The sequence below is a fragment of the Saccostrea echinata genome, unplaced genomic scaffold (assembly GCF_033153115.1).
Source record: "Saccostrea echinata isolate AGI-Se365-2 ecotype Australia unplaced genomic scaffold, CSIRO_AGI_Sech_v1 ptg000022l, whole genome shotgun sequence".
Classification (NCBI taxonomy): Eukaryota; Metazoa; Mollusca; class Bivalvia; order Ostreida; family Ostreidae; genus Saccostrea; species Saccostrea echinata.
Window position 1 is genome coordinate 594,613 of NW_026889771.1, and position 12,083 is coordinate 606,695.

Consider the following 12,083-nt stretch of genomic DNA (forward strand, 5'->3'; position numbering starts at 1 on the left):
GCATTGAATTCTTTAAAGAAAGGTTGCATGCATGTATGATTTCTCTGGACATACATGTATCTAGCTGATAAACTGAGTGCATAGCAATAACAAGCAGTTCTTAATTGATATGCAAGTCAAATCCAAGTGATGTGTATGTTATGGTTAGGGTCATTGCAACACTAATGAAATGTAAATGAACTTATATAGATCTTGAAAATAGTTTACAATCCCTCCCCTGAACCATATAGATTCTTGCTACAAATGTCAAGAAGTATTCTTTTAGACATTTGCTTAGGAGTTGTCTACACCACCTCATTTTATGATTTTTCAAATATCTTTAAAACAGTTGCAATTCCCACCCTAAACTATTTATATTCTTGCTGCAGATGTCAAGAAGTATTCTTTTAGACATGTGCTTAGGAGTTGTCTACACCACCTCATTTTATGATTGTTCAAATATCTTTAAAACAGTTGCAATTCCCACCCTAAACTATTTATATTCTTGCTGCAGATGTCAAGATGTGTAAATTACTCTGTTTGGGCAAATGCCCTTGGGTCATCCCTATCCCCTCAACTAGAAATTGTTCAAATAACTTCAAAGCGGTTGAGATCCCCTCTCTTATAGCATATATATTATATTCTTGTTCCAGATGTCTATATACATTTAGTTTATTGTTGGGCAAATGACATTAGGTCATCCCCTCCCCCTAAGTTTCATGATTGTTTAAAATAGTTGAGATCCCCACCCTTAAACCATATGTACTAGTATTCTTGCTGCAATTGTCTAAATTCATGTAGTATTCTGTTAGGCAAGTGCTCAGGGATCGTTCCTTCTTCATTTGATGATTTTTCAAATATCTTTAAGAACAGTTGAAGTTTTAGTTGAAATCACCACCCTTAAGACAAATATATTCTTGCTGTCCATGACATAGTGCATTGAGCTGAAGGTTTTTAAAGTAATTTTTCGACCCCCAATCGGTCTTTGAAATGAAAAGAAGATATACAAAACCTTACTTCACATCTACAGGACACCATTAATCAACTTCCAAAGATGATTTGACTTCTGCCTAAAATGTAATACGAGTTCTGAGAACCAAGTTTTTGTAGAAAAAACTTCGTTTTTCTACCCCCCCCCTTCCCTTTTTAGCTCCTAAGGATGAAATTTTAAATTCTGAAACCTTATTGCACATCTACAAGACACCACAAATCACCATCCAAAAGATGACTTGGCAACTGCATAAGGTGTAAGGGGATTTTAATGAACCAGGTTTTCGTAAAAAAAAAAATCGTTTTCGACCCCCATTTTGGTCCCCAGGGTGAAAATACGAAAATCTTATTGGATATCTACAGGACACCACATATCACCATTCAAATGATGATGTGGTTACCGCATAAAAGATTTTAGGAACCAGATTTAGTGGAAAAGTCATTTTTCTACCCCTATTCGGCCTCTTAGGATGAAAATGTAGATTCCGAAACCTTATTGCACATCTACAGAATACCACCAATCACCTCAAAAAGATTATTTGGCAACGGCATAAATGTAAGAGGAGTTTTATATGATCCAGGTTTTCGTAGTTTTCAACTCCATTTAGCCCCAGCGAAAAATAAAAATTCCATAACATTATTGCGCATCGACAGGACACCACTGATCATCTTCCCGAAGATGAGGGCTACTGTATTAAATGTAAGAGAAGTTCTAGGAACCAGATTTTTGTAGAAAAACAACCGTTTTCGACCCCGATTTGGGCCCTAGGATGAAAATGTAAATTCTGAAACCTTATTGCAAATTTACAGGACACCACACATCATCCCCCCACAGATGATTAAGCTACTGCGTTTATTGTAAGAGGAGTTATGGGAACCAGATTTTTGTAGGAAAAAAGTCTTTTTGAAACCCCATTTGGCCCCATGGTTGAAAATGAAAACTTAAAAACATAATTGGTTTTTTCTTGCTTTTTATTTCTAAAGGACACTAGATATTATATTACAAAAGATAAATTAGTTACTGCTTAATAAAAGAGGTATTGAGGAAGGAGTAAAAATAGCAGACGGGCGGACGGACTAGGATAACAACAATATACCTGAATTTTCTTTGGAAAATGCGGATATAATAAGCCAAACATGTATGAAATACATCCAAGTACAGATGCATACCCGAACTTTCTTTAGAAAGTGCGGGTATAATTAGCCACGCATATATAAAATACATCCAGGTACAGATACAATCAAAAATAGGAAAAAAGAATTCTGATTCAAGTGAACACGCATACGCTCTGCTGTATTTGCGGATTGAATAAGACCGGGGACCGTCTTTGAAAGGAAATGGACTTGATCGCCTCTGTAATTCATCCCAACAGTCATATTGTTTTTGCTCAACTGTAGAAACTTCCTCTCATTTGCTTCAAATGTTGGCCAATCTTCACTGTTAGATTTTGGACCATTAGGGTTTCTGAAATATGAAATTGTGTCAATGCATAGTTACATTTATAAATATAGCAGCATCCTCGTCTACCGGGATATCACTTCTCTTAAGCTGTTAAGGTGTTAGACAAGGGGGTCTTAAGCTACTTGAAACCACCTCCACCAGATCAATTGAAGAAGAGATAGGAATTTAGGACCTAGATTGTTCACCAGTTAGGGTGGATAGGATTCCCCAGTCTTTATAATTACATGTACCTAAATATCCAACAAGGCTAGCTGCTATATTGCTTGATGGTTCATCTAAATGGTTCAGATTAAACAAGATGGGGTCAAAGACATTTAGTTTTTTTTAGATATTCTTAGTCAGCAAATTGGTTCGATTAAGAGATAAGATTGTAAAGGAGGTTAAAGAGGGTCAAGTTATGTGTCCATTTAAAGAATGATCACATCATATGTATTATGTTAGAGAGAGAGAGAGAGAGAGAGAGAGAGAGAGAGAGAGAGAGAGAGAGAGTTACCCATATTTTGCAAAATTTGTCCATTGGGTCCTCATTTTCGCTGCGAATTCATAATCGGAGAAATCAGTTCTTAAGTTTGGATTAAGTAATTGCATAATTTCTATGAAAAAAAGATATATGAGGTCTGTTGCGTGCCCTGCACCTTCAAACCAGGGCGGTAAGACAGCAGCCTCAAAAAAGAAAGGAAGGCTACTCTCGGAAAAGACATATTGGTAAGTTTTTGATATTTCATTATTTGTTGCATGAACTGTAAGAGTTTCTACAGCGGGGAAAAGAAAGAAAATGTCTCCATACATTTTGATAGCCTGGCGACTGTTCTCGGCCTGGTCATTTGGCTTGCCATACATTTTGCACAGGGCATCGGAAACTGCGGGATTTCCATTGTAGTGATCAGCAACTATATTGGGAAGGAAAACATTGCATAAAAAATTATAAGACAAACCCTCATTCGAGATATTGAATCCATAGTGTTTTTGAATAGCTGGATCCATCCTTATCAACACAGAGCCATCGCTGGTTGAGGTTCCAACTATGATATCCAAGGAACGAAAAAATTGAATTTCTTCTGAAGAAGCATCATTAAAAATTTCTTTGATTGGTCTTTTAAATAGTTCACCATCAATTACTGGACCTATTGGAAGCTGAGTTGAAGCTGTTTTGAAGATAGCTGTCGTCGCGCTCACAATCTTTGACATGTTCACTTGCCTCATACAATGTAATAATGAACTAGAATTCACGTCATCAAATGGGCACCCTAGCAGATCGCCTATTTCTCTGTGTGATTTACGTGAGCCGTATTGAAATGCAATCAAAGAGTTTGCAACTCCACTCTGCATAATTGCTCGCTTGAACAGACCCTTGTTACTCGGAATCAACGACAGTAGTGATACACTCATACCACCAGCGGACTCTCCAAATATTGTCACCTCATTCGGATCACCTCCATAATCTTTGATATTGTCTTTAATCCATCGAAGAGCCAAGATTTGGTCCCATATTCCATAGTTTCCTTTTACTAATGTGTCACCAAAGGATAAGAACCCTTCTAATCCCAGTCGATAGTTAATAGTAACTACCACCACGTTACCAGCTTTTGCTAATGCGGAACCGTCGTAACTCATAGCCCCACCAACAACGTAGCCTCCTCCATGAATCCAGACCATTACGGGAAGCTGTTCTGTAATATTGACTGGGGTGTATATATTGAGTTTAAGACAATCTACATCTATTTTGACTTTTAAGAGGTCTATCCACCTGGTTTTACGTTGTGGACAAAATGGTGAAGGGTCTCTTCCATTTCTGTTACCATTCCACTTCCCAAACGGCTCCGGTTTTGCAAACTTTCGATTTCCAGTTGGGGATTTCCCATAAGGTATGCTGTAAAAAATTCTGGCATTTCTGATATCTATAAAACCATTTATCTTCCCAAGTTGTGTCTTTAAAGTGATCTGTTGCTTACTAGTGTTCTGAGCTCGAATTAAAATCAGGTTTATTGCTATGATCGATTGCCAGATCAGCCCGCATGTTATCTGAAAAACAACGCATATTTATTTGTATTTTGTTCATGATAAAGACATTATATATTAACTGTAATCCATGTGACTGGAGCTGATACCGGACATTTGCAAGAATATTTGATTTTTTTTCATTCTGATAAATTCTCCTGCAATACTTCTACCTTCATTTTGTTGTTTTTGTTGTTTTCTTTCTACAATACCACAGACTGTGCTTTTATTGGCCTAAAAGACAAAATTAAAACGTCTTAATTGTTTTTTTTCAGAGGCATAAAACTTGAATTGTATAACTTCAGCAAAAGGATACCGAAATGTATGTTAATTCTATAAAGAAAGAAGAGAAAAATTACATCCCTTTTATCCTTTATTTCCTTTTTCACTGCGTGTCCAATCTGTATTAAATGTTAAGACAATATTGAAAAAAGGAAAAATCAACCTGCATTCCCATTATAAATAAGTATATCATTCTCTCCGTAGGCGCACCTTACCCCATATTTAAAGCAATGAAAAAAAAAAAACAAAAAACAAAAAACAAAAACAGAAACAAAACAAAACAAAAACTAACAAACAAACAAACAAACATAAAAAGAAACAACCCCCCCCCCAAAAAAAAAAAAAAAATCCGCAGTTTCAGACATTCTGACAAAAGAACATTTTGACTTGATTATTGTTATTGAAATATTTATGAATACATTATTTCATTTCAACAGATCAATATTGAGAATTGCACATCTACATTTAATTATTCAGCCAACAATTTAAAGCTGAAAATTTGTTTATTTTTCATAATTTTCTGTTTATTTGTTTGATTGTATGCCAGTCTCTGTCCCATTATCACATTAGGAATATGACTTTAGAATTATTGTTGTCATTGACCATAAGGTGTAATATCTCAAAGATCATCGATGTTTTATTGAGATCATTTAGAGACTATACCCATTGTTAAAATGAAATCTTGCAAAATCAAACAATCTTAGATAATAATAATTTTAGCATATATAACATCTATAGAACATGAAGCCCATGGGCCACATCGCCCACATGGGCACTTTGGCTAGGAAAAAGCAGAAATCAGTTCAGTATTAAAAAGTATAAATATAAAATCAAGGGAGGGGGCATGATTTGAACAAATTTGAATCTACACTCCCTGAGAATGTTTCCGTATAAATATGACCTATCATGGCTTTGCTGTTCTTGAGAAGAATATTTTGAAAGATTTTTCCTATGTATTCCTATGTAAAACTTTGATCGCCCTGTGTGGCCCACTTTACCCCCGGGGTCATGATTTGAACAAACTAGAATCTATACTACCTGAGAGTGCTTCCATATAAATATGACCAATCATGATGATTTAGCTGTTCTTGAAAAGAAGATTTTCAATTATTTTCTTATGTATTCCTAGGTAAAACTCGGAACCCCATTATAGCCCCTCCTTACCCCCAGGGGTCATGATCTGAACAAACTAGAATCTACACTACTGAGAGAGGATGCTTCCATATAAATTAAACTAATCATGGCTTTGCTGTTCTTGAGAAGAAGATAATGTGAAAAAGTTTACAGACGACAGACGGACGTCGTACACTCTTTGATCAGAAAAGCTCACTTGAGCCTTCGGTTCAGGTAAGCTAAAAAGGAAGAAAAAAATGTTACTTTTAATCTCATCTCCCGGGGGCATGTGAGGGATGGAACCAAATCATACAAATTCAACATGATCATAGTTTCTCCTTACTCTTTGATACCTGGCACACAACTGCGTAATTTATGACAGTGATCAATCAACGAGTTTAGACTCGAAGGTGGAGCAAGTTCAGCAAGGACTGAAAATGTACTCAAGCTTTTCACCCTGAACAGTAGTCTAACAAACAAACTGCGTTTAGTTGAACAATAAGCAACAACAAACAATTGGAATTTATGTCAAGGTGGTCAAGGTTTAAGGTCCCAGGGTTAGGGAAAAAGAAAGGAAGCCTGGGATGCTAACGCTCACCCTAAAATTTCCATCACCCCGTATTAAATAATCGAATTCTTTAGTTAGCTATTAAGAACACATACTTCAAAATATTCGTAAAATCGTATCAAATTTTTGAATTTATTCCCCTAGCAGGTTTAACATCATCACGCAATTGGAAACATGCACAGTAAAACACTCCAGTGTACAAAATACTTGATGAAAAAAGTTTTAGAACTAACCTGGCACTTGTAGCATCTCCTGTCCTCTATTAAATGCGACTCCCTTTCGCGCACAACAACTGTGGCAATGAGCCCACCATCCAGTTACAGATTCTAAATGTCATAGCTACATATGGTGCACCGAATGCAACATAAATATTCTATGTACAAGGAGCAGAGAAAAAATACAAAAGTATAGCTTATAGTATTAATAATTCGGTATGTAGAACCACCTTTACAGTGATTTTACTTGCATCAAGACTTGAACAAGAAATCTCAATATCCTTGTAACATCTAATAGGGCTAAAAATATTACACCGACTGGAATATCCATAATTCTGTGTACGCATCCGGTGCATCAAATTTGGTACCGTATATGATTTATATCATAACCCCTGAGTCGAGGCCTCTGCTGGTGGACTGTTAGTCCCCGAGGGTCTCTACAGCCAAGTAACCTGGTACTTCGGTACTAGCTTGAAAATACGGATATATATTAAATTGCTGTGATAAAATTTCGAAATTTATTTCAAAATTAAGGATTTTATCCCTCATGCATAGCTCTGATCCTTCGACGTATTTGGCTCCAGTCTTTGGCACCTTTTTCAGCTTTTCCAAGTTTTTTTAAGTCAAATATTTTGGATTTCCAACGTTTCGGCTTGAGCATCATTGAAGAGACATAATTTGTCAAGATGCGCATCTGGTGCATCAAAATTGGTACCGTATATGATTTATAATATGTAACTTTGACTTTCTGCAAGTATTCGTGGAGTTCATTCATACACATTTCTTTTGACAGAAAGTAGAATTTCAGTTATAAAACCCTGATTTCACATTAATTTGTAGTTGCCCTTCTGTGTTTGTCTTCCCTTCTTAATTTGAAATAGTGTCCCTCTGGCATCAATCTTCTAGAATTAATGATTGACTTATTTGAATTTTAACGTAATTATTATATTTTTTTAGCGGACAAACGGCTTTCGTTTCAATATGAGAATGGGAGGATTACTATGTGGAAAATATGTAAATCACAATGTATCCCGAAGATGGCGACAAACTCTTTGATATGACGCTGTCATTGGTCACTCTTTTTAATTCAGCTAATGTGATAGGTATAGGATTCTGGTTGATATCTATGGAAAGTTTTTAATGTTTACGATTTTATTCAGTATTTCAAATTGGTGAAGGACCCTTCTATTTAATATTAAAGTTGTATCATCACATAAGAACATCATCTCGGAAATGATAAAGGAATACTAATGGAGAGAGCAAATATAGAGATACGATGCATAAGCATATATTGATAATCCAATGATATCCCCAGTCCAAAAAAAGTTAGAAATAAATTCAACAAAGTATCATGCATTTTTTCCATATAGTTTGAATGTTAATTTTTTTAAAAAATAAAATACACATATACTGCTATCCGAGTATATATCTTTTAATTTGTTCCTCAGACTCTTAGCGTTTGTGTGTATTTACTCCAATTTTTATCCCAGTTTCTTGGAAAAGATTAAATAGATTTCTTACATGTTTGAAACATTCAAACTGTAAATTTTTCCTCATATGTTGATTTCTTTCTCTACATTTATCTGGTACTGATACACAAAATATTTTTGACCCAATCTGCGTGCCATAAGTGTTAAAAAAATCTGCACATAGCACGGTACAGAAAAAATCGGCAATGTGGATTTGTGCAAAAGATGTTAAATATTGTTACATTTGGATTGTAATAATCTGTTAAATTTTACTATATTTCTACTATTAATGAAGTAGGTCCTCATCATGTAAAATATGTTTGCATTCCATAGACTGTATGTACCTCTCCAAGTATGCCTTTTATTAAAAAAATACACAAAACAAATACAAAGCTTCAAATGCATTTTGTTCTTTTGCTAATGCATTTGAAGTAAAAGCTTTTAGGATCCTGTATACTCTGATTTGAACCCGATGTATAATCATACTCTGTAATAAATCTATCACACACCAAAGAAGGATATGCACAAAATGTCATTATAATGCAACAATATTTTGCATAAATAAAAGATGAAGATAGTTAAACCTTACTACTATTGATGTGAAAGTTGAAATTGTGTGATATACGAGAAAAAAAAAAACCCCTATATGAACCATTTCTTGCAGCTGACACTTGGTCCATGCAGAGTAACAGTGGTACTCCCAATGTTCACGTTTTATGTCAGCACAGCTGTTTCATACTTCATATGAATAGACGCAGACAAATTTTCATGTTGATCATATGATATCAGTATGATGTAATTTTTGGCAAGAACTGCAAATAATTACTAACTCGTAACGATGTCTACCGTAACGATGTTTACATACACATAAGTAAATTCTTACTATCCACATTTTCTCTGACTATAGTTAATCAAGAATATGAGGAAATACCAATGTTATAAACACAATTCACAAAAGAATACCTCTAGAAACTTTAAACAAGCTATGTAGAAAGTGACATTTGCAGGAAGAACTTTGAACTTAACTCCTTTTCCCAAATCAGGTATTTTCTATTACTAGTATATCACCTTTTTTTCTTTTTCTTTTTTTTTTCTTTCTTTTTTTTTTATACATCTTTGAGCCTATATTTTGTTGCAAAAACAGATGACATTTAACCATACTGATAGTCAAGGTAACTAATTTGAATGTATAGTTTTATTTGTCATTTCTATAATTTTTTTTATATAGAAGCTAGAATCCATAGACTGAGTTTACAATTTGAATAAATACGGCCCCAAAATCATGAAGTTTCAGATTTAAGCGAAAATTCTCACCTTTTAAATTTTATTAAAAATATTTAAATTTTGAAATATTATTAGCTTCCGGTGAAACCAGAGGGGAGTATAGGGTTCCTCCTCGTCTGTCCGTCTGTCTGCCAGTCTGCCCCACTTGGTTTTCCAAGGATGACATTCTTCAAAATCACATTTCAATCCTTAAAACTTCTAACATTAAAGTCAACGAAAGTGAGTTCGATCTACTCTACTTAAACAGAATACATAAACTTCATAGAGATCCTTACAAACAAAGATACATTACCGGGTCCAGCAACTGCTCTACCAAGCCCCTATCGTTACTCTTCACAAAAATATTAACTGTTGTAAAGGAGAAACTTCAGTATGTACTATAGCATATTCTAGAAGCGGTGTAAATCAAATGCTGATTCTCAAAAATCCTAAAGAACTTTTAGAAAACTGAAAATCACAAAACTTATCAAATGTCAGTAACATTTAAACACATATATGACTATTCGAAGTTGATATTAAATTAAAAAGGATGCTGGAGTTCCTCATCGACAACATCTATGTAGTCTTTGGAGACCAGGTATTCAAACAATCTGTTAGAATTTCTGTGGACATTAAATGTGCTCCTTTATTAGCTGACCTGATTTTATATTCTTATGAAGCAGAATTTATTCAAAAACTTCTACATAAGAAAAAAAAACCCCACTTGTTGTGGACTTTAACTCGACATTCAGATATATCGACGACGTTCTATCATTTGACAACAGTTTGGCCAACTTTAAAATCATGTTTGTTTGCCCTCTCCCGACTCAGGATGAAAAAAAAAGATGGGTCGGGAGGTAGGTGGGGAATTTTTCCCCCAGAAAATTTCAACATCAGTGCTGAATATTCAAGATCTATTTTCCGGAATGCATAAAAAAACCCAATTGTTTCCTGGAGGTTAAACAAAGTTTTGAGTCGGGCCATTTTTAGCCAGTCGGTCGGGAGAGGGCAACCAAACAATTTTTTAAACATACCTTACTTCCATTTATATGTCGACTCAGTATATCCCAGTTAACTCGAAATAAAGACACCATGCACAGAGTCTGTCACATCTGTTTCCTGTTTCATATTTGGATGTTTTACAGACTATAAACGATATGGGCCAACTAACAACTAAACTGTATGACAAACGAAATGACTTCATTTTCTCTGACTATAGATTTTCCATCGTCAACTTTCCTTATTTAAGTAGTAATATTCCACTATCACCTGATATTATGTTTATGCATGGCTCTCAGCTTACTCGATACTCAAAAGCATGCTCTGAATACGATCACATTTTAAACCGAGGCAGGCTACTGACAAGAAAGTTGAAGTTACAGGGATTTCAACAACCTCGTTTAAAATCAGCATTTCGTATACTGAGTATTCTATGGTTCTTATAATAACTTTGTTAGCAAATAAGACCTATCATTGGATCGTATTTGGCTGACATATTTCATACTATTGTTAAGCCATTGTTTTTATACTAAATTTGACTACGAATTATTCTGTCTATCTGAGGGGCCTACCATGGGTGTGACCAGTCGACAGGAGATGGTTTCTCCTCCTGATCCCACCTCTGGAATTTCCAGGGGTCCGTGTTTTATGCCCTGTTCACAGATTTGTGTTGTCTGTAGGTTTTTTGAGATCGGTCACTGTTCGTTATCTTCACCTATTCATTTTCAGTCTTAAACAAGTTAAGTAATAATGTGAAACGCAAGTTATAATAAAAATAAAGAAGGATAAGGGTCTTTTGTGCCCTTACTTTGAACAATGCAATAGTTTACAATCAAATCTTCATAAGGATGATGTCGCAAAAGTATAAATATAATTGATTTTAATTTAAGTAATGACATAATCAAAGGTAACTGGATGGTAACAAAATGGTTCAATTTCTCAATTTTTATTACATTGAATTAATTCCAAAGTGCATTTTAATTGCTTCAGAAAACATAAAGCAAACTCTAACATACATACCAAAACTTCTTTTAGCCGCTAGTGTCTGGCAAATCAACAAAACTGTAATTACATGTATGTATCTACATACGAAGACTTAAACAAGGTGCGAATACGATCAGAATATGGTTTACAGCAATAAATACTGTGATGAATTGAGTTCTATACGGTTTTTTATTTTCGAAAGAGGCGTGGTAGTTCAGCAAGTTTTAATAAGTAGTATTTATGGTCAGTTGACAAGTGTGGTCATTCAAAGTGCTACAATAATGATTATTCAATTTTTTTTACCAACAGGATCGCGCAATGCATGGTATTTTAATCTCTTGGGAATCTCATTGAAAAAGTAATAGCCGTATCTTTAACATTCCCATTGCACTATAAATAATTTGCCAGATTTCGGACCATAAAAATAAAGTTAATCGTGAAAGTCAACAAATTTCACTGAAAAAAAGAAGTAAGATTTTTTTTATTTTACTACGGTCCCTATTAAAATTGTACAATCTTAATCAATTATTCATTTGATGCAATTTGGCCTGTAATATGTAAAAAGAAATAAACTGTAATTGACCATCAGGAGAAAATAGTAAAATATTAATATTTTGCAGGACAGATAAGGCAAATCTATCCCTTACACTGTGAAAACACTAAAAAATACAAACTGAGCTATTTTTTAGAACAATTTATTAAAACGACAAAATATTGTTCAGTATGAAAAGAGACATAAGCTCAACATAATCATTAATGTA

At 34.6% G+C, this 12,083-nt stretch overlaps 1 protein-coding gene across 1 annotated transcript; it reads right to left on the reverse strand.

Annotated features, from left to right (window-relative positions):
• Nucleotides 1–1,923: 1,923 nt before the first annotated feature.
• On the reverse strand, nt 1,924–6,714 carry LOC133190166 (fatty acyl-CoA hydrolase precursor, medium chain-like). Its single transcript, XM_061325648.1, has 4 exons — nt 6,626–6,714; nt 4,603–4,663; nt 2,925–4,453; nt 1,924–2,434 (listed from the first exon to the last, which is right to left on the reverse strand). Exons 2-4 carry the CDS (start codon nt 4,606–4,608, stop codon nt 2,170–2,172), a joined length of 1,800 nt encoding a protein of 599 aa, XP_061181632.1. The 5' UTR covers nt 4,609–4,663; nt 6,626–6,714; the 3' UTR covers nt 1,924–2,169.
• Between the last annotated feature and the right edge of the window lie 5,369 nt (nt 6,715–12,083).